General features: G+C 34.5%; 2 protein-coding genes across 5 annotated transcripts; both read right to left on the reverse strand.

Annotated features, from left to right (window-relative positions):
* Positions 1–7,291: 7,291 nt before the first annotated feature.
* On the reverse strand, positions 7,292–13,907 carry LOC120191573 (probable rhamnogalacturonate lyase B). Its single transcript, XM_039194511.1, has 16 exons — positions 13,654–13,907; positions 13,177–13,256; positions 12,906–13,027; positions 12,568–12,618; positions 11,798–11,917; positions 11,599–11,718; positions 11,112–11,253; positions 10,722–10,892; positions 10,431–10,586; positions 9,493–9,599; positions 8,970–9,060; positions 8,644–8,785; positions 8,405–8,561; positions 7,956–8,072; positions 7,742–7,868; positions 7,292–7,627 (listed from the first exon to the last, which is right to left on the reverse strand). The coding sequence occupies exons 1-16, from the start codon at positions 13,733–13,735 to the stop codon at positions 7,385–7,387; spliced, it is 2,028 nt and encodes a 675-aa protein (XP_039050442.1). The 5' UTR covers positions 13,736–13,907; the 3' UTR covers positions 7,292–7,384.
* An 898-nt stretch (positions 13,908–14,805) lies between these two features.
* Positions 14,806–19,828, reverse strand: LOC120191575 (TRAF-type zinc finger domain-containing protein 1-like). Of its 4 annotated transcripts, none has more exons than XM_039194513.1 (6): positions 19,704–19,828; positions 19,590–19,650; positions 18,566–18,701; positions 17,016–17,156; positions 16,804–16,925; positions 14,806–15,221 (listed from the first exon to the last, which is right to left on the reverse strand). In XM_039194513.1, the coding sequence occupies exons 2-6, from the start codon at positions 19,637–19,639 to the stop codon at positions 15,062–15,064; spliced, it is 609 nt and encodes a 202-aa protein (XP_039050444.1). In that variant the 5' UTR covers positions 19,640–19,650; positions 19,704–19,828; the 3' UTR covers positions 14,806–15,061. The 4 variants fall into 4 exon arrangements, with proteins under 4 accessions (XP_039050444.1, XP_039050445.1, XP_039050446.1 ...); XM_039194514.1 differs by having other exon boundaries at positions 19,590–19,654; positions 19,704–19,809; XM_039194515.1 differs by lacking the exon at positions 19,704–19,828 and having other exon boundaries at positions 17,016–17,153; positions 19,590–19,674.
* Between the last annotated feature and the right edge of the window lie 1,757 nt (positions 19,829–21,585).

The following is a 21,585-nucleotide window of genomic DNA, read 5'->3' on the forward strand; positions in this document are numbered from 1 at the left end:
GTGGCAGGAACCATACAATTATGTTTGGCATACGAGGTTATGTATCATGTAATGAGTCTGTCGTCTCCAGGAGAAATATGGAAGAAATTGGAAAATCAATTTATATCCAAATCCCTAACGAATAAATTGTATCTAAAGCAAAGGTTGCATGGGTTGAAGATGCATGAAGGTCATGATTTGGCGCAGCACATGAATGTCTTCAATCAAATAATTACAGATTTGGCTTAACTTGATGTGAAGATTGAGGATGAAAAGAGAGAAGTGATTTTGTTGTGTTCATTGTCTTCCTCATACGAACACATGGTGACTACTCTTATATATGGGAAAGAAACGATCAAAGTTGAAGAGATTACTGCAACCTTGTTGGCTCACAACCAGTGAAAGCAGAATGCAAGGGAAATCTCATATGTTTATAGTTTATTTATTAAGGGTAATCAAGACAGTGGAAAAAAGTCAGAGAATGAGGGGCCTGGAAAATAAAATTCCATTTCAAAGTCTAGGGGCAAAAATACAATTCATTGCTACAAGTACAAGGAGCCGGGACATATGAAGAGAGACTGTCCAAAATGGAAAAAGCAGACTGATGAGAAACGTGATGAATCATTCAATTCTGTGAACGTGGTGCACAGTGACAATACAAACTAAAGTGATGGTGATATGCTTTCTATTTCAACAACTCAGTTGATAGATCATGGGTTCTTGATTCAGGATGCTCTTATCATATAACACCTAACAGAGAGTGGTTTTCAACATACAAGTCAGTTAATTTTGGTTATGTCTATTTAGGTGATGACAGATGTTGCAAATTGTTGGTATTGGTGAAGTCAGAATTAAGATGTATGATGGTATTGTTAGGACATTATATGATATTAGGCATATACCAAATTTGAAAAGGAATCTAATTTCCTTAGGCACTTTGCATGAGAATGATTTTATTCTTAAGGTAGATGAGGATAGAGAAACTATTAGAATTGTTAAAGGTGCACTGACTGTGATGAAAGGAAAAATAATTGCAAGGAATATCTATAAACTGTTAGGGAGTACAGTTGTAGGTGGAGTTCATTCTGTTGAGTCATATGATGATAATACAAAACTATGGCATATGCGTCTTGCTCATCTTAGTAAACGTGGAATGGCTTAATTGCATAAAAGAAATTTATTGCATGGTGTTAAAAGCTCTAAGCTCAATTTTTGTAAGTTTTTTGTTCTTGGTAAACATATTAGAGTTAGTTTCACGATTGGAAAGCATAAAACTGAAGGGATTCTTGATTAGGTGCATTCTGATGTATGAGGTCATACCATAAAATCGTCATTTGGTGGATCTATGTATTATGTTACTTTTATTGACGATTTTTCTTGGAAAGTTTGGGTGTATTTCTTGAAACAGAAATCTAAAGTTTTTGCCAAGTTCAAGCTGTGAAAAGTGGAGGTGGAGAACCAAACTGGTAGAATGATAAAGTATTTGAGGACTGAAAATGACACATAGTACACTAATTCAAAGTTTCTTTAATTCTGTGAGGAGCATGGATTCAGAGGTATTTTACAGTGTGCAAGACACCACAACAAAATGGTGTTGTAGAAAAGATGAACAGGTCATTGAATGAAATGGTAAGATGCTTAAAACTAAATACAGAGCTTCCTATAAGCTTCTGGGCAGAGGCTATGAGCATGGCATGCTACCTCATTAACAGATCACCAAGGGCATCATTGGGTGGCAAGGTTATAGAAGAGGTATGGACAGTCACTTACAGATTTTTTATTGTCATACTTATGTGCATATACCTGGTGATGAGAGATCAAAACTTGATGCAAAGTCAAAGAAGTGCATCTTTATGGGCTACAAGAAACGTGTCAAATGATACAAGTTTTGGGATCCAATTGCAAAGAAAGTAGTGATCAATATAGATGTAGTCTTTGATGAGTAGTGCATGTTGTAGCAGAACCAAAACAAGGTACTGATGGATTTAGAACAATATCAGTAGCAGCTGAGAGAGAGGAAAGTTCTAATCCAACTTCTGGTGGTTCTAATACAGTTGATTTACATGATTATAATTTAGCCAAAGACAGAGAGAGACGCACGAATATAAAGGCTCCACACATATTAGGTTTTGAAGACATGGTCTCCTTTGCACTTCACATTAGTAGTGATGATCCAGCTACTTTCCAATGGGCTATTACTAGTCAAGAAAAAGGCAAATGGATGGTTGAAATGGTTGAGGAGATGGAGTCTTTGCAGAAAAATCATACATGGGAGCTGGTTCGACTTCCTGAGGCAAAAAAGGCTATTGATTGCAAATGGTTTATAAAAGGAAACCAACAGTATCAGAAAAAAGAGGGGAAAAGTTCAAGGCTCGATTGGTAGCAAAGGGTTTTTCACAACAGGATGGAGTAGATTATGATAAAAAAATTCTATTGTGGTTAGGCATCTTCAGTCAGGGCAGTATTTGCATTAGTAGATAGTTGGGATTTGTATTTAGAGCATATGGATGTTAAAACTGCATTTTTGTATGGTGATTTAAAGGAGCAGATTTATATGAAGCAGCCAGAAAGGTTCACTCAACCTAGACATGAGCATTTGGTTTGCAGGTTGAAGAAATTCTTATATGGGTTGAAACAGTCTCCAAGACAATGGTATAAACGATTCGACTCCTATATGATTAAGATTAGCTACAAGCGATGTGAGTATGATTGTTATGTTTATGTTAAGAGCCTTAATGGTGGTTCTTTTATTTTTCTGCTACTTTATGTTGATGATATGTTGATTGCTGCAAAGAATATGCATGATGTTGTTGGTTTGAAAGCTTTATTGAGTCATAAATTTGATATGAAAGATTTAGGTGCTACAAAGAAAATTCTTATAATGGAGATTCGCAGGGATAGAGGCTCAAAGAAACTATGGTTATCTGAGCAGGGCTATATTGAGAAAGTGTTAGACAGGTTTGCGATAAGCAATGCAAAGTCAATAAGCACTCCATTGGCAAATCATTTTAAGCTTTATTCAGAACAGTGTCCTAAGACAGATAACGAAGTTGTAGACATGTAAAAGGTTCCATATGTCCATGTTGTTGGTTGCTTGATGTATGCAATGGTATGTACTCGCCCTGATTTAGCTCATGCTGTTAGTCAAGTTTGTAAATACATGTCTAAAACAGGTAGGCGACATTGCGAAGCAGTCAAGTGGATTTTCAGGTATTTGAAGGGCATTGTAGGGAATGAAATTGTTTTTGGTAATCAGTAAGATAATCCTTTGGTTGTAGGATATGTGGATTTAGAATATGCAGGTGATTTGGATAATAAAAGATCTACAACTGAGTATATTTTTACTCTTGGTGGAAGGCTTATATGTTGGAAGTCAACTGTTCAGTCTATTGTGGCATTATCTACAATTGAAGCTAAATACATGGCAGCAGCTGAAGCTGTAAAAGAAGCTTTATGGCTTACTGGGCTAGTGAAGGAATTGGGTGTTCATCAAGGTGGAGTTCAGTTGCATTGTGACAGCCAAAGTGTTATTCATTTGGCTAAGAATCAATTGTATCATGCTAGAATTAAGCATATTGATGTGATTTCACAAGATTAGAGAGTTGATTGCAACTGGAGAGATATTCTTACAGAATGTTCATACTAGTGAGAATGCAGTTGATATGTTGACCAAGCCATTTACTACTGACAATTTCATGCATTGCTTGGACTTGTTGTAACACTCATAACCCGTACCCGACCCGAATACGAGTCTAAGGTGTCACATTGACTTTTCAAACTTTGACTCTTGACAAAATTCAAGGAAAATTTAAAACTTTCATTAAAATAAAGGTAATCTATTTACATAAATTGACCAAAATAACCAAAATCGATCAGAGCATTCATAACTGACACTTTTCTTACATGCCAACACACTATACACAATAAAATACATACTTTATCAGTTACTTCTGATCTGGTCTTCTAGTAATGATGATGTTCTTGCCACCCCTATTTATGCTCTTCTGGATTCTTGGTACCTACGTGTAAATCACTTACACGCTAAGTCACAGACTTAGTGAGGCATAGTATAAATATATATAGATATAACAATACATTCATGAACATGCATTCTTACCATCTAATCATGACATTTTAATTTACATGCATCGATTACACTATAACATATATGATAGTGGCATGCACATATAAAACATATATTATTATGCTAATTTCACTTTAATTTATCTTTGGATTTCCCATGTACATTATTGAGAACAGAAGGTACGCGAGTACATTGAGGTTGTGCACAATGTTGTCACCACAACTCGAATAAAATCCCACTAGGGGCACTGAATATTTTTCCCGAAAGACCACTACGTCCCAAAGGACCATTGATATCCCTCGACTCTTGGCAAGCCAATTATACCTACAGCTCTCATATTAAATAACATGAGCTTAATTATAAATACATTTCTCATTTTACATCTCTTTCATCACTGTCCATTTAAACACATAAGTCACTTCATATGATCATTTCCATTATTTCACATACCTGGAAGGATTCTCTGACAATGGCATTCATTCATATAATATCATGTTAAATCATGAATGAATTATACATGGAATCACTATAACATTAATACACATATATATGTATGCATGTGCATACATATAGAATCATAAATTCAATTATAAGAGATAGACTTATCACAAGTCTTATCTCAATACAATTTTATCTAGGATAGGCACTCACCTTATCCTTGTTTGCTTTGACTCGATCCTACTCCTTTGATGGTTCTGGAACAAGATTACGTTCTATATCTACATAGTAATACATTGATATATCAATATACTAATTGATATATTCTAAACTATCACTTCTTAGGCTAAAAATAAAGTTATTTTCATCTTTTAATGAAAGTATGCATCGATGCACTCTACAGTGTATCGATGCATTCTTTAACGTGTGCATCGATGCACTAGCTATGCAACGGTACACAAATCACATTCGATGTTTGTATTTTAAGGGGGTGCATCGATGCACTCCTTATGCATCGATGCACTAATGGCATTCGATGTTCATTTATTTTAGAGTGCATCGAATGTGTATCGATGCACACAGCCCATAATTATTACTTTGAGCACGAAAATCGCTTCATAATCCTCTCAACACTTCCTATTTCACCTCCTTTTATGTCTCTAACTTGCATACACCTACTTAAACTAATTATTATCCATTCAATACCTCTTAAACTTAAAAATCCATTCCTCCACATAGAATTCAAGAATCTCACTCAAATTCCAACATGTTCTAAATCTAATTCTAACACTTCATATATCTTAATTAAGTCGATGACAAGTCAAATTCAACCTCCAATTCTCATTATGAACTCTATTTCAAAATTCCATTCAAGAACTCATAATATTTAATTCTTCCTACCCCTTTCATCTTGTTGTTTTGAAGCAAATTAAACTTTCTTTAAGCTTAATTAGCATCTAAGGATCAAAACCAAACTTAAATCTCAGCTAATAACCAACTAATAAAAATTCTTACCCTTACCTTGGCTCACACGTACAGAGAAGAAAGGAGGATAAGAGAAGTTTGGAAGCTTGAATATTTTCTTCCTCTCCTACACGTGGCCTCCATATATATCTAACCAAATTTAATTATTTTCCCTGCAATGACCTTTCTATCCTCAAATTCCATCTTCCTTGCAATTTAATCCTATACCAAAATGTAATACTATTCAATTATTATACTTTAATCACCAAATTTTGTAACTTTCCAATTTAGTCACTAACCCGGTATAGAGGATGTTACACTTGTTGAATGTTTACAGTTGCTAGAGAAGCGTGGTAGCCCAACCCACTTTGATGTTTGGTAAACTCCCGATTTTCTATTTCATCTCCTAAGGAGCAGTATATTCGTCAAGGTTGAGATTTGTTAGGTATGACTCATATACCAATTGGAGGATAGATGTTGAAGCGGAGTGTGCGAAGCGAATGTAGCGATCAACATTTGTCCATTGGGGAAGTTTTGTTATAGTATGTGGGCTAGGATTAAGTGGGTTGGGGGTGCGAGGGCGAAGCCCCGCAATATGATACGGGGTGATTTTGATAATTGTATCGGGGTTGCTTTTATATTATGTAATTGTAACCTAATTGTTAATTCATTATTGCTAATAATAAGAAAACAATCGCTCATCGCTCCCGATGACGTAATCACCTTGCCGAATCTCGTTAAATTTTGTGTCCTTTATTTTTTTTACTGTTCGTTTTTTTCCTGTGTTACTTAGCCTGATTTCCTATCACTAACAATTGTGAAACTTCACGTGTAATACAATCAGAAGCCCTCCTGGATACGCTAGTTTGTAAATGCTTAAAGGAATCTGTTTCACCTACTTTGTTTTTTACTTGGGGGAAAGCATTATTTTCCTTTACTTGATCTCTTGAGGTTTCAGCAAACTGGAGTTGGTAAGGCTGATCATGATTTTATAGAAATTGGATAAGGTACTGTACTTGCAAGTTTTAACATGCATTAAGATATCCCAGTGTTTTGTGCAAGGTTTGCTTAAGGCACAAACATGGATTGGGGGTGCCTTGAGAGTTAAATTGTCTCGAAAAGGCTCCTACCAGGGTGAAAATTCGGCATTTTTGGTTGTCTAACAGGCCAAGCTAAAGTAGGAAATGCGTTTATCTTAAATTGTGAAAAACTCTTACATGGCTGAACATGTTATGGAGAAGTTTAATGGAACTCTGTGTGGAAGCCCAAAACAAAGGAACCTAAAAATGAAATGCTAAGGAGAAGTTCCCTTTAAATGTTGGATTTATCGACAAATTTGGGTAAATGTTTTTTTTTTCTAAATTATTTTAGTTTTTTTGTTGAATTTTTTATTCAAGTTTAAAAGATAAATTTTAATACTGCTAAAATTTTGCATAATTTTGCATATGTTAATAATTAAGACAAATTATATCATTAGTCACCAAACTATTATCTCTTTTTTTACTTTGGTCACTGAACTACTTTTTTTTAGCAAAATCATCACAGCAAGAAGTGAGATTCATGGGGATCAAACTCGAGCCGTTGAGAACAAGGAATGTTCCCAAACATGCGATTAAATTGCTTGATTAAAACATTACGAAATGTAGATTGAAAAATGCATACATTTAATGGAAAAGAAATCTAGGAAAGAAACCAATCTGACCAAGAAACATCAACACCTGCTTATTTGCTGATAAAGGGAACTACTCTTCTACATATAACAAGTGCACAGTTACATATATCCATAAACTATTTTGGCTACGGACAAATCCGGCTCTCTTCCTTTACTTTTCAATACATCACTATTCATCATCCACAAGTATGACACTTATCAATTAATAAACAGATCCTACTATAATTCTAATTTATACCTTTTCCAGATTAACATGGAGTAGGAGGACCTTCTAAACGGATGTAATCATACATGAATCCTTGGAAAGGACCGTTGCATCTTGGTTGTTTCAGGAAGATGGTATTTTCCACTTTAACAAGTCGAGCACCAGGAATGTCCACATTGTACAGCATGTAGATCCCATGAATTCCGTGTCTCGCTATTGCATTGTCCCTCCCTATCAGTCCAGTCGTAAAGAGAGGACGATTTGAATTTGGATCGTTAACCCGAACCTAGAATGGCAGAAAAAAGTTGAGAAAAAAATGGTGTTTTCATGGGATAACTGAACTAAAGGAACAAAGACTTTGACTGGTCTCGCCCACCAGCAATATTGTGTAGTTGTTTACCTGCAATTCAGCTAGAGTGGCCGATGCAAGTGCCACTCGAAATTTGTAGATACCATTCTGGTCCACATTATTGACTTCAAACTTGATTTGCCATGTAGTTCCTTGATATGCATTATTGCCTATCTTCCTGAGATTTTCAATAATTAGTCTCTACCATTAAGAAAACAACAGATCACATAACACAAAACTGATACTGTAAGCTGTACCAGTGTACCTGACAACCTGTGCAAAGAACCAATCTTTCCTGTAATCACTCACACCAATTTTGTAAACCAAGTCTCCATCAGGATATAATTCCGTGTATCTGTCCCACAACCCGTATTGCCTAAACCTGTCGTTGAGGGAAATGAAAACGAGAACTAAGAGCATTTTGAGGAAGGAATTTGCATAGCTCCAAATTCTTTGGACTGTGCACATCAAATAAGTAAACTCGAGAGAGGATCTCCGTAAGAGAAGGTTCTGTGCAGGAGATTTTTCTTTCCAAGTCTAGCGTGTGATCATTCCATGTTACATGAGCATATGCAAAAATTTCTTAAAAGAACTAATGGAACAAAAGCAACCAGAGCTTTGAAAGGCTGGAGTAAAAGAATTGGTACTGTTCAACGTATAAACTCAAGTTTATCATATAACACCACTTTAGAATTGCAAAAGAATGCATCTAACCTGTCAGGATGGTTGACAAAAAGCCTATTGATATACTTTGGATCGGGATCAGGAACATAGAACTCTGCAGCTGACCGATCAGGGATGCCTATTTCCCACAATGTTGGTCCGTCTCTTGGGGGTTCATATAGAACATCACCCATTTCTATGTTACAACCTGTACTGAATATTACATAAAGCATATCATGATTGTGATATTAGTCAACTAATTTGTACATCGAAGTAAGAAAAACAATTACCTGAGCATATGGTAATGATAGCTTCGTGTCGGTAATCTCCAATAAACCCAGGGACCCATGCAAAGAGAGTATAGTCACCAGGGCGTATATTTCTGATGGAGAAAATGCCATTCTCATTTGCTTGGGTCCAGAATTGGTAGTTCTAATCAGAAGCATATAAACAAAAAACACTATCTTGAAGAGTGATTAATTACACAGCTAGCATCGTCAAGAAAAATTACAATCACAAAGCTCAAATGTCTACAGAAAAGGAGTGAAAGACAAAAAGGTATCAGCTACTGTTACATGATTCATGGAATTATAATACGAGTTTCAAGCAATCTTACCTTGCTTTCCATTTGCCATGAACCTGCGTTTCCTGGAGGAGCCAAGCTAACATATGCACCAGCAGCTATTATGTTCTCATTGCTGATATACCTAAACAGAGTAATAACCAGGAAAAAGCGGTCATTACATTTACTTATAAAGGAAAACAGAGGATAAAAGTAGAATAGGAACCAATATTTTGATGGTTTGAAAAACATGAGTGGATAGAACAAAAGAAAAAGTCTAGAAAAATTAATTATTTTAGCTATTTTCCTAATTCACAAATTTGGAAAAATGCAGTAACAGTAACAGTAGCAGTACCATTATTGCAGTTATTCATGATATCAAGATGAATGGTATTAATCATCTTGTCACTTTTCTGATATGCGACTCTGAGATCAGGGCAGTGATATATTCTTCTAATAGGCTAAAAAAAAGCTTTTATTGAAAAGTCTATCCATCTAAACCACGCCTCCCATCTGTGCTCTGTGAAACTCAAATAACTAAGTTATCAGATATGTAAAATTTATCTTGCATGCCTACCTGTCTTGGACTAATATTCTGCCAGTAACACTACCCCGTTGATCTGACTTTGGGAAATCCTCCGAAGCAGGGAAACTGTATGGCCAGCTTTGGACTTCAACCATCATCTGCAGGTTAATCATACAATTAGGTACGGGGAGAACATGGTCACCAGCAGCAAAGGGCATGGACACCAGCATGGGATGCACCTGCTGTTAAGGCAGATAAGGACCGTTGTTGCATTCGTGGCAAGGAGAGGAAGATTGTTGGTATGCTTCTTGGTTGTTGGGGTTGCTCATGAGTCATTGTTAGGACTATTATTGGGCATTAAATGCCCCAAATTTGTATTGGATTTCTTTTCTTTTTTAATGTGATTTCAGTCATAATAACAAAAAAAATCATACAATTAGTCTGCTGGTTCGGGTCCTCCTACACTGATAGAACTTAAAGCTATTCAAAAGGGTTTATCATTTTGTGCATCTTTTCAAGGGATGGTTAAGGAGCGGTTGCTTATTGAGAGTGACAGTAAGGTGGCAGTGGACTGGATCAATAATGTTGAGTCTTGCCCAGTTGTTTATGCTTTTATTGTTAAAGATATTGTTGATAATCTAAGAGTTTTGGAGGGGGTTATTAGATGGGTTGCAAGATCAGCAAACATAGATGCTGATGGTTTAGCAAAGGCTGCTATTGGCTGATTATGCTGTTGTCTGATGTATTTCGATTCTGGTTATAGTAGGGGTGGGTCTTATTGGTTTTTTGTAAGGGATTTTGGTTTACTTCACACCAGGTTGTAATTTTCCTATTGTTTAATATAATTCTAAGGCGCTCTTTTCCCCCTTCCGCTGATCAAGGAGCTTTTCTAAAAAGATCCATTGTTTAATGAGGCCTTCAACTCTTATCAAAAAAATATTCTCCAAAGATATCAAAGCAAAAAATATAAAGCATTTCCAATATCAAACCTTGATCTTAGCATCCTCCCACAGCCAACGTGGATCATTTCCATAGGCTGCGGAATTAAAATACATAAAAACAGGGCTAAAAACTTTCTTCCATGGTTCCCCAACTTCAAATCGGGGAACCATATATTTACCAGCATAATGTGCACTAAGAAACATCTGCAGATGCCATTTAAATCAAGAGTTAATTTAACTTAAGTTTATGATCATAGCAAATAACTTGCTACTGAGATGAAGAAACAAAGTGATGTCAATTTCTCTATTAAATACTGTTGTCCAAAACTAGGCACTTACAGCCAGAGTGGTGGGTCCAACAAGTGAGCTTAGGTTCTGCTTTAGGGGTCCACCAGATCTGAACTCATCACTAGGTGTGATTTGCCAGAACCCAACAGGTGGGTCAAAGCAGATCCAACCATGAACTCGAAGATCTTTGTTCTCACATGAATACTGATACTTGTCATCCACCTGCAAATCAAGAAGTCATATCAAGCATGTATTCCTGCAAGCATGATGATTTGGCAAAAGCAATCCTAACAATAACCAAAATAGGTTTAGAAATTTCAAGTTAACAAGGACAAGCAACATATAAACTATGTCAGCAATCTAATTGAAAAGAGGTTACTGCAGATGGAAGAGAAAATAGACTAGACAAGCACACAAGGAGAATAAGAATGCCAGAAGTATCTCTCCTGTTAGCCTCTGATCCATGGGATTGACAAGAAGGACTGCTTCTGGATAAGCCAAAGGTACACCTCTTCCATTTGATTGGTCATCAGGGAAGGGCATGTATCTTTGCCTGTTATCTGCTATGGCCATGTATTGAAACCTGTGATAATTCAGAAGTCCACACGATCAACCAAATTTAGTTATTCAAAATTACTTCACTTAAACCATACATTGGTGTCTAAAAGACTCTACATATGTTTGAATCAGCTTGAGGTCCCATACAGCTGTTCATTCCATTTCATCATTGGCCTTAAACAATAACTGGAAGCTAGCTGTTAACATTATGTGAGCACATAATTCTTAGAATCAAACTCCGATTGTGAAGGATAAAAGCCATATTTCTTACAATTGCATTTCTGGAAAAAATAAGTTTATTTTTTAGAAAATTTCACTTGAAATTGTAGGTTTTTAAAAGACATTCATTACTGAGCAATTAATTTGTTACTTGTCTTTTCTGAGCTTGAAAGTAATTCTGGTTTCACCAAGCTCAAAACCAGGCCATTCCTTGAGATGCTCGTAGATGGCATAGGAGTAAAAGCCAGATGAACCACAAAGCATTATAAACCTGGAGAAAGATAGTTTGATTAATAGTTTTTTTTTCCTGAAATTTCAGTAGCAAACCTATGCATGGTTTAAGCACAGACCTTTTATCAATATTTAGGGGAATGTACTTTCCCTCAAGGGAGGGGTTCCAAGTTCTTGTGAACGAGAGCTCAACTTGTTCCTCATTTTCCACTATAACTCGAAAACTTGTTCCTTGGATTCTGCAAAGTGAAAAATACTTTATGATGAACAATAGTAATTCATTTATGATGAACAATATAACGCGCGTAATCAACCGAGAAATACTTTTATCTGATCATAAAATATTAAAAAAAAAAGGGAAAATTTGGAACTAAACTTTGTAAGCAAAGAATAAAATAGTTGTCTAAAAGGAAACCACAAGCTAATAGTAATGACAACACTCCTGAGATATAGAGAATGAAAATCTTGCTATGCAGAACATGCTGCCAGCATGAAAATAATTATGTAATATTTAAGAATTCTTGCATCAGCCAAGTTTTCTCAGATAAATATATCTAAACTCCTGAGATATAGAGAAAGAAAATAATGCTATGCAGAACATGCTGCTAGCATGTAAATAATTAAGTATGATTTAAGAATTCTTGTATCACCCAAGTTTTCTCAGTTAAATATATCTAAATGCACCTTTCAAATATATATATAAATGCAGTTGCAATGTAGTACTATGATATTATCCGTCTTGCGTTGATACAGAAAAGTTTAGAAAAGCTACTTAGTACTCAAATAATAAGAAAGGCATTTCTAGAAATCAAGATCTGTCCTAATGAAATTAAGGTGAATTGTTACATTGTGACTGTCACATATGCAGAGTAGAAGAAAATGTACATACACATCAAATATTCCCTTGCCTCCTGTTTCATTCCAGTGCAGATCCCAATACCTACAATCGGAAAAATTTAGTCAAATAGAGACAAAAAGCTCCAGTTATCTATGATTTGATTGGGAAAGAAAAACTATATATCTATATATACACATATAATGTATGTAGGAAATTCTCTATATGAGGACTATGAAAACTTGTTTGTAATATTTTCCCTGAAAACCCTAGGAAAGCTCGTTGCCCTTAATCTACATAGTCCAACTTATATCTTGATTTAATTACATTAATTCCATGTTTAGAAATCCCTATTAATAAACAGTTGGAGGGATAGCTGAAATAACACACACCCTCTATTAGTTCCCTGGTTTCGAACTTCAAGCAAGTTGTCAATCCCATTACACCGTATTCCGGTGACAATTCCCCCTGGTTTTGATAATGTGACTTGAACAATGCCATTATCCATCACCACCTGCACAAAATACCATTTTCAATCATAACCAACTCAAAATATGTCGGATGTTAATTTCTATAAGATGCCAACCATTGGCGTATTAGGCATATCAAATTCCATCAATTTCAGGAATACAAAATGAAAAATGACACAACAAATTAACTTACAGAACAGTCTAGATTATGCAATCGTACTCCCTGTGTAAGCATTGGAACACAATTTGTATCCTGATTCATGTTCAGCATATCTGAAAATACGAAGGGTAAAGAAACAGTTTTATGATAGGATTAAAATTTAGAGAAATAGAAAAAAAAACCAGCAAAAGAGGCAAAAATATTTTGAGGCTTTTGCTTACAGAACAAAGCAATCTCTTCTTAACCTAGGATATGCATGTAAAAGTAATAAGCCTATATCGTGAAAAATGTCTAAAAATAAATGTAAATTTTGAATATAGGATCATGATCAATTATTATGACTTGGTTTTTCTGCTTCCACGTCAAGCATTTAATATTTCCACTCCCTTTCTTCATTGAAGATGGCTTCAATCAAATCCTTTTCATTTCAACAAGAAATTTCGAAAATAAATTAAAATCTTCAGTCAATATAACTGAAAGTAGAAGTAGAAATTTTAAAATCTGAATTACCTTGTCTTGCATTTCCAGTACGACTTTTACAGCCACCACAGTCACTGAAACAATTTATGATCCTCCAAACTGTGCTCGTCATGGATGATAATCTGTCAAGGTATCAGGATGTTATAACTTATAAGCTCATCGTACGAGAGACAAACGGCAGTAATGGCGGCGGTCGGTTGATCGTAAATATTTTCAATGAAGAAGCGGCAGCCGCAGGCTACTGATCTTCGGCTACAGTAATGTGGCGGGTAAGGGTTTAGCCGTCGGAGGCGCGTGATTGATTTTAATATGGAAATGGGAAAACGAATTTATATCTTTATTTTCTTAAAAATACAATCTCTCCGTAAAAGGATTTCGGTTTGGGTTAATTGTCCATACCTCAAAACGGCATCGTTTTGAACGACTAACTCAGTATTCGACTCGTATCTGATATGGACTATAGTCAGGGTGAACGCATTTTTTATATTTTAGTTAAATCTTTCACCTTCACATATATTGTAAATTCATCCGTTTTACTTGTTTATCTTTTCTTTTAATTCTCTTTAATTTCTAATTTCTTTCAATTTAATCTCATTTTGCATATTAATTGACCATTGTAAGTTCCTTTTCCTTCAATTTAGTCCTAACATATTTGTCTATTTATTTATTTAAGTTTTTAGTACTATTTATTATTGTCCAATATTAATTATTATTAGCATCATTTTTCATGTTTAATTTATTTTAAGAAAACGAGACTATTAAATTCTTTTGAAAGTATCAATTTTAGACATGATGAATGTCTAATGTGGACATAATGAATGTCTTAATTTTCCCTACATGTAACCAACCCCAACTCCTAAACTTGATTTTGATCATGATATTAACTGCTTAAATTTGAAGATATTTGTATGAATGACCTAAGGTAAAAGAGTTGTTATTTGTTTGAGAACCTGAGCTCGAGCACCATAGATGTCAGGGGTGTGATCGTTTAATGTTAAAAGATTAAGATATTTGATAGTATCTAACTCAAAAATAATAATAATAATTGAAGATATTTGATAGTATCTAACTAAAAAATAATCGAATAACTTCTTCTCTCGACAAACTTTTCGAAGATTGGAGATTTTTTCCGACCACCACAAGACGCTGTGTATGCATGAAAAAAGAAGGAAAGATTTCAACTTTTCAAAATATTTTTCTGTTACTATAGTGATTAATATTAGGAATTACAAAAAAGTACAACATTTTCATTTTCATGTACATAAATTCAAAAGTCTAGAAGCAAATATGGCGAAGGAAATTACCACAAATTATCAGAATCTGGATCCAGTTTTAGTACATCAAATAGTATACGCTCTAGGATAAATTTGAGATACAGTAGTGGAATACGTAAGCTCTCAAATTGATTTACACAAGTCAGTGCGCATTGTCAACACGGCTAAATTATCGGACCGGTCTCCATTGTCTTCTGGAAAACAAGTGACCCTAATAAAACAGCAATCCCGGCTATTGCAATTGTGAATAAAAGTCGTCTCCGTGAATATTCAGGTGGCTGCCTTCTCTGAGCACCTTGGTCCCTTTCAGCTGGCCTCACATCCCTAAACATAGGTCCCAAACCCATGAAATTAAACATATGATACTTGGTACAATTCTCTTTAGACAACGCAGAAAACAAAGAGCTGATGCACTTTTCAGATTACTAATAGAAGTGTGCGCCAAATGTTAGCAGTAAACATCATTACTATTAATCTAAGGATTTATAACGTGGCCTTTGCCAAAATAGAAGTAGGTTTGATTAGTATCCAGGTGAGATCAACACAGGTTCAAACATGCACTATTTCCTGTCCTCTAACGGATGCAGTTCTTGAGATTGATGGTTATATTACTAGGATTTAGGTATGAGCATCTCACAACCATATTTTCCCGACAAGGATATATGTTCATTTCTTTTTTCTAGTACTTGGAGGATGTAGAACTAATATTTTGACATAACAAAAAAGGGCAAATTATTTTTGGACTAAATTGAATTTATTCAAAGTTTTCATCAAAATAATTCAAAGTCCAATAAAAACCTTAAAATGAGTATTTTGACCAGAAGTTTCGAAACTTCTACAAGAATTTTGAAACCTTCGAAGAAAATTTCCCAAAAAGTTTTGAAACTATCTCAAGAGTTTCGAAACTTTCCTTAAAGTTTCGATACTTTAGCTCCAACGGTCAAATTTTTCTAATGGCTCTTTCGAAGAGTTTCGAAACTTTGTGTGCAGAAAGTCTTTCAACGGCTAGTAACTCATTTCAACATATAAAAACAAGTTCAAGACACTTGAAGAATGTTACACAACACCTATCCAAGCATTGATCATCAAGAGAAAAGTTTTCATTATTTATTCTTTATTTTCTCTTGTAAATAGAGTTTTTTAGTGAGTTAAATTGAGTTAAAGTTTTGGTTCTAGTTTAGCCAAGTGTAAAACTAGGGAGTTGAAAAGGTTACTCTTGATCCTTGAAAAAGAAAGAACAAATCAGTGGATTTGTTGAAAAATCCTAGGCGATGAGCTTAAGTATTGGATGTAGACTTCATTGAGGAAGTTGAGCCACTATAAATCATTGTGCAAATTGTATATCCTTTCTCTCCTTACTCCCTAAATTTTCAAAAAAACCAATTCACCCCTCTTGACATATTTCGTTGATCGATCGAGCTTCATAAATCCCAACAGAGGATCTTGAAGGATCATACCCCGTGCCCGTAACCATCAGATAAAAGTATTGAACACAAATACATAAAGAAAGTTAAAAGAGTTGGAGCAACACAGCTCAATGGAAGGCGTGGGAAAAGGGCAAGAATTTCATGGCGTATACAACCATTGATTACATATCACAGCTATGTTCATCCAGAATGCAGCATTAGACACAATTGGCCAAAGAACTAGCTCTTGTTATGGCAATACATTCAATAAAAAACAATGAATACTTTCAACATAAATCCTTCTCTGATAAATGAAAGTTACTAATTTTCGAACTGAAATTTGCAAGTACAAAATGCAAACATGCTACTAGATGCTAGGGAGACAAAATATAACTTCACAACATAGGTCATCAGTAAGCTTAATTAAAAGAAATAATTTGTGGATAAACAATAACTTATTCCTACCCGAACGTTGCAATTGTAAATTATAGCATGTATACCTGGAAGATCCCACATTGTCTTCTGAAATACCGTTACACCGACTTTCATGGTTATATCTTTCTCTCAGTCTAATGTATCTGTTACACAGATAACAGAGCTCTGTCCGGTTCCCACATACTTCCTGAAATAAAGCACCATCAACATTATGACAGTTTCACCTAGTAAATATCATTGGAATCCTATAACTAAAAAATGATTCAAAAATTAGTACCTGATGCTCGGCCAGATCAATAGCAGGCAAAGGAAACTCACAAAACTCACAAGTAACAATTCTCTGGGGGCAATTTTCACCTTTATGGATAGCTAGAATTTCACGTTCCATTGTCTCACTACACAGTGAACAAGTAACCTGCTTGATATACATGTAGACAATAACACCAGAAAAGTTAACAAATGCTATTACTATGTTAGATTTAACAGGAGTAGGGGTGCTTAATGAGTTGAGTAGCTCGTGAGCTGCTAGAACTCGACTCAGTCAAAACTCGGTAAATGCTCGATTCGGGTTGATTCGACTCGAACTTGAACTCTACTTGAGATCTTGACGAGTTGAATCGAGCAAAGTTCGCGAGCAACTCGTTAATTTTTTATATAATGTTTTTAGTAGTTTGGTGATTGCAAGCAACGATGAATGGAGTGAATGGATGCTGATTTTCTTATTTTTAGGATTGATTATGTATCGTTGAACTTCTTTTCGTTCAAGAATGTTTTTAATATGTTAGTTTGACGAATTTGTGAATTGTTACTTTAGTTTTAATATGTTAGTTTGGTGTTTTTGTGGATTGTTATCTTGGAGTTTTGACTTTGAAATTGCTTTATACACTCTTTTGATAATTTTTTTTGTCAATTTTGTTAATTTATGTTTATGTTAAACTCTATATAGTATTACTAGATTTTATCTATAATTAAAAAACAAGGTAAAATTTCTAGTGGGCTTAACGAGCAACGAATAGAGTAATGAGCAACAAGTTTCTTTTAACGAGCACTAGTCGAGCAAAATTTTAACGAGGTTAATGAGCAACGAGTCGAGTCGAGCAACAGAATTTTTTAATAAGCACGAGTCGAGCACCATCTCGCGATCGACTCGCTCGATAAGCACCCCTAAACAAGAGATGTGCAATAGCAAATGCACTTACACATTAGACACCGACATACAAGCATGATTGAATCATCAAACAGATAACCTAGACCCCTAGACTTGTAATTAACAGAACTTATCAATTATCATCAACTTAAAGGAATAACTAGAATCTTTTTGATCTCTTTTATTTCGTTTTTAATAATATTTCAAACCTTCATTGACAATAAACACTTAACTTAGAAAATAGTCTTCCCTTAACAAATTCATGCATTGAAATCAAAAGAGATAACTTGAGTTTGAAAGGCAGACAAGAGAGGTAGGGGATAATAAGTCGAATATACTTCACTTTAAATAGGCTTTATCGTCTGTTAGATAAACTACAAATCCTAGACCAATAAGATGATTTGGAAACCAGGGGAATATAGCAAACCCAAAACTTAGTTATTTCTATAATTTGTCCATAGATTTTATTTTAAAAGGAAAAATGGCCTAATAATCCATTTTAGGTAAATTTGAATGTTACAAATTAATGTTGTTTATTAAGAAACCTTCAAAGGTAAGACAATTTCATTTCTCTAGCACAATAGCACAAAAAAGGCCATCATAGTGATGGAGAAAGAAGATGGATGAGAAAAAGCATGTTAAAGAATTAGTTCATTTGTAATGAACTAGACAAGACTTACCCGAGCATGGGTGTTTAAGAAATGCTCCTCAGCATGCTTTTTTGGAACCATATCACCACAAACTTTACATTTTTCAAGATTACGAGAACAATGAGCATAATGCAAATCTATATTTGAAGAAGGTATGGCCCTGTCACTGAACCATCAAAAAGGAAAAATACTTGTTAAAAAGTTTTCTGCGAGGAAATTTCCATAATAATTATATTTTTCAGTAAGAGGAACTTCGTCCTCATAAAACTAAATTAGAGAACACATCACTGTAACATCAAATTAATTAGAAAACAATAGCAAGCACTTCAAACCAGAGGCATACATCAAAACAAAACTCAGAAAATGATAATGCACTTCCATCTTGAAAGAAAACAAGCCAGCAGACAAACCTCGGTAATCTTTCATCCACAACTCACCTTCCTAACAATGTAAGCACACTTCAATGATGTCATTATGAATTACAATTAGTCATAATAAATAGGAAGACTTGAAAGTTTCAAGCTTTATTCAATATATGCAACATACTTCCCATCATCAAGTGGATTGCAAAGTTATAGTCAATAGAAAACTAGCAAAGCCAAACTGAAACATCAACAATTATGTTGAAATGCTCTAAGTGTCCGATAATCACTGCTAAACTTTAAAAATTCAATGGAAATTCAAATATGGGTAACAAAAAAAATGCTCTTGAAGGCATAAACGCATCAAATAAACACGATTCGGGTCCTGATAGACATCAAAGCAGATAATTTAACTAAAGTAATTCCCTTTCCAGCTTGATCTGTTCAACTTAATTTACTAATCATTTCCTTATAAATGAAATTCTAGACAAATCAGGCACGAAAATTTTCGACAACGCCAATAATAAAAAAAATAACCAAATTTTAAGCATAAAGACAATCTGAGGCTGAGCAGATATAAGAATAGAAACGAATGAGCTAGGATCCGGAAGACCAAAAAAAATGTGTTTAAAACTGAACAAATGGAAATTAATTCAAGAAAAGGGCCACGGAATCATGCTAATAATAAATACCAGTGATCGCATATGCGGGTGGTTTCGTCCGAAGCAATTGCCATAGCCATCCGCTCACAATCTTTGGTCGACAAAAAGAAAATTCCTAAATCAAAATTTGCAATTAAATTAAACCTGCAAAAAGCCCTTGATTTTCGTAGGAAACTCTCCTCTCCTCTTTCCTTCCTATTTCCTTTCTCCCTTTCTTGCCCAAAATTTATAAGGGGGAAAAGAAATAATATAATATTTTGGAGCGAAGACACAGAGAATTACGTTGACGAGTACTTTGGTTGAACAAACTTAGATGACTTTGGGGCCCACATCAATCACCCTTTTCTTACCCACGCTCCCCTCCTGGGGCGGTTGAGCACCATTATTTGATCATGGCATTCAAAATTTGTTGGACTTAAATTTCATTATTGGGTCTTCTGCAATTAGCCCTACAAAAATAACCAACTTTTTTATTCGCAAATCTACACAAAATTATCAACATAAAACTGTCTGAATATATTACATAATTTACACACTATTAATTAATGAAGAAAATATAAAAAAAAAAAGTAAAAGAAAAAAATAAATACTAAAATAGATGGTTTCCATAAAAATCAATAAAAGACATTAGTAGGATGGTAAACGAATGGGATGGGTGTAGATATCTCTTCCTCTGTTCTCATATTCACCGAATATTTATGTATATACTATCTACCCACCATTCACGACGGGTAAAATTTTTAAATTCACCCTTGCTCTTGCTGGTATATTATCAAATACATCCTCACACTCATTATATAACTAAAAACTCACCATCCATTTGGTACCCATCTATACTCGTCCATACTACTAGTTTGAGATAGGAGAAATGATATATTTCGATCTTAAAAATATTTATAGTCTAGCATTTGGTTAAATTACAAATTATTTCTTATAAAATCTTAATATTTACAGAATAATCTTTAAAATTATACACAAATTCATAATGATCTAAAATTTATATGAACGACGGATGTGGGGCGGACAGACAGCACCTACCCACTACCTACTGCGGGTATGACCTTTTATATTTACACCCAACCATTACTTACTAAATTTATACTCATCTCAACATCAATTAATATAAATATAATACGAAATCTATGAAATTATACGTATTTACCCTCGTTAGACACTAGTCTTTGGCTCTTTGCCCTTTGCCCTTTGCCATATTAATATTTAATCATTCGTGTATTTATCAAATTATTCATACTTGAAAAGTGCATATGTTTTCGCGATTGCACGTGGACTACTGACTTATTGTTTTCGTCTTAACTAACAAAACAACAAAAAATAGTATATGCATCTTTCAATAATTAGAGTAGAATTTAAAATATACGGATATCAATAACTCCTGACAATTTTGACTGATGAATCATATGATTATTTTACGCTGCGATAAAGATTATTCTTTCAACTTGCGTCTAAGAAATTTTAGCTGAAATCCAACATTTTGGCACCAACTTGGATGGATGTTCAACGACATTAGTTAATTATTTTTTTAGTGCATATAAGTATATTATTAATAATATTAAACGTAAAAATATTAGATATATTTGTGGACTGAATTTTAATTTAATTGATTATATCATTAATCATATAATATTTTCTATTTATGAATAAGAAGATATTTAGATAATTTTAATATTGTATACAATAGATGAAATCTGTATCAATCTATAAAAATTGTCTCCAAATACATTAAATACTTCAGTTTCAAATTTTGAGTTATGAATTGATTGTGGTCTAAGGCTGAGTTGTGTCATCGTTTCGGGAGTTTTTTTTTTTATTAAAACGATTTATATCAATTATACACAAGTTTCCGAACGATTTTTTCTTAAGACGGCCAAGGAGAAGAGCTTTTTAGAGGAGAAATGCTTTCCGACGGAGGAGTTGGACTGATAGGAGACATTCAACTAATCGACGTAATTAAATTTCTCAATCACGATTTCAGGGGTAGTATCAGATATACCGCTGTTTTTGTTGA

The sequence above is a fragment of the Hibiscus syriacus genome, unplaced genomic scaffold (assembly GCF_006381635.1).
Source record: "Hibiscus syriacus cultivar Baekdansim isolate YM2019G1 unplaced genomic scaffold, ASM638163v2 tig00116970_pilon, whole genome shotgun sequence".
NCBI classification, from domain to species: Eukaryota; Viridiplantae; Streptophyta; class Magnoliopsida; order Malvales; family Malvaceae; genus Hibiscus; species Hibiscus syriacus.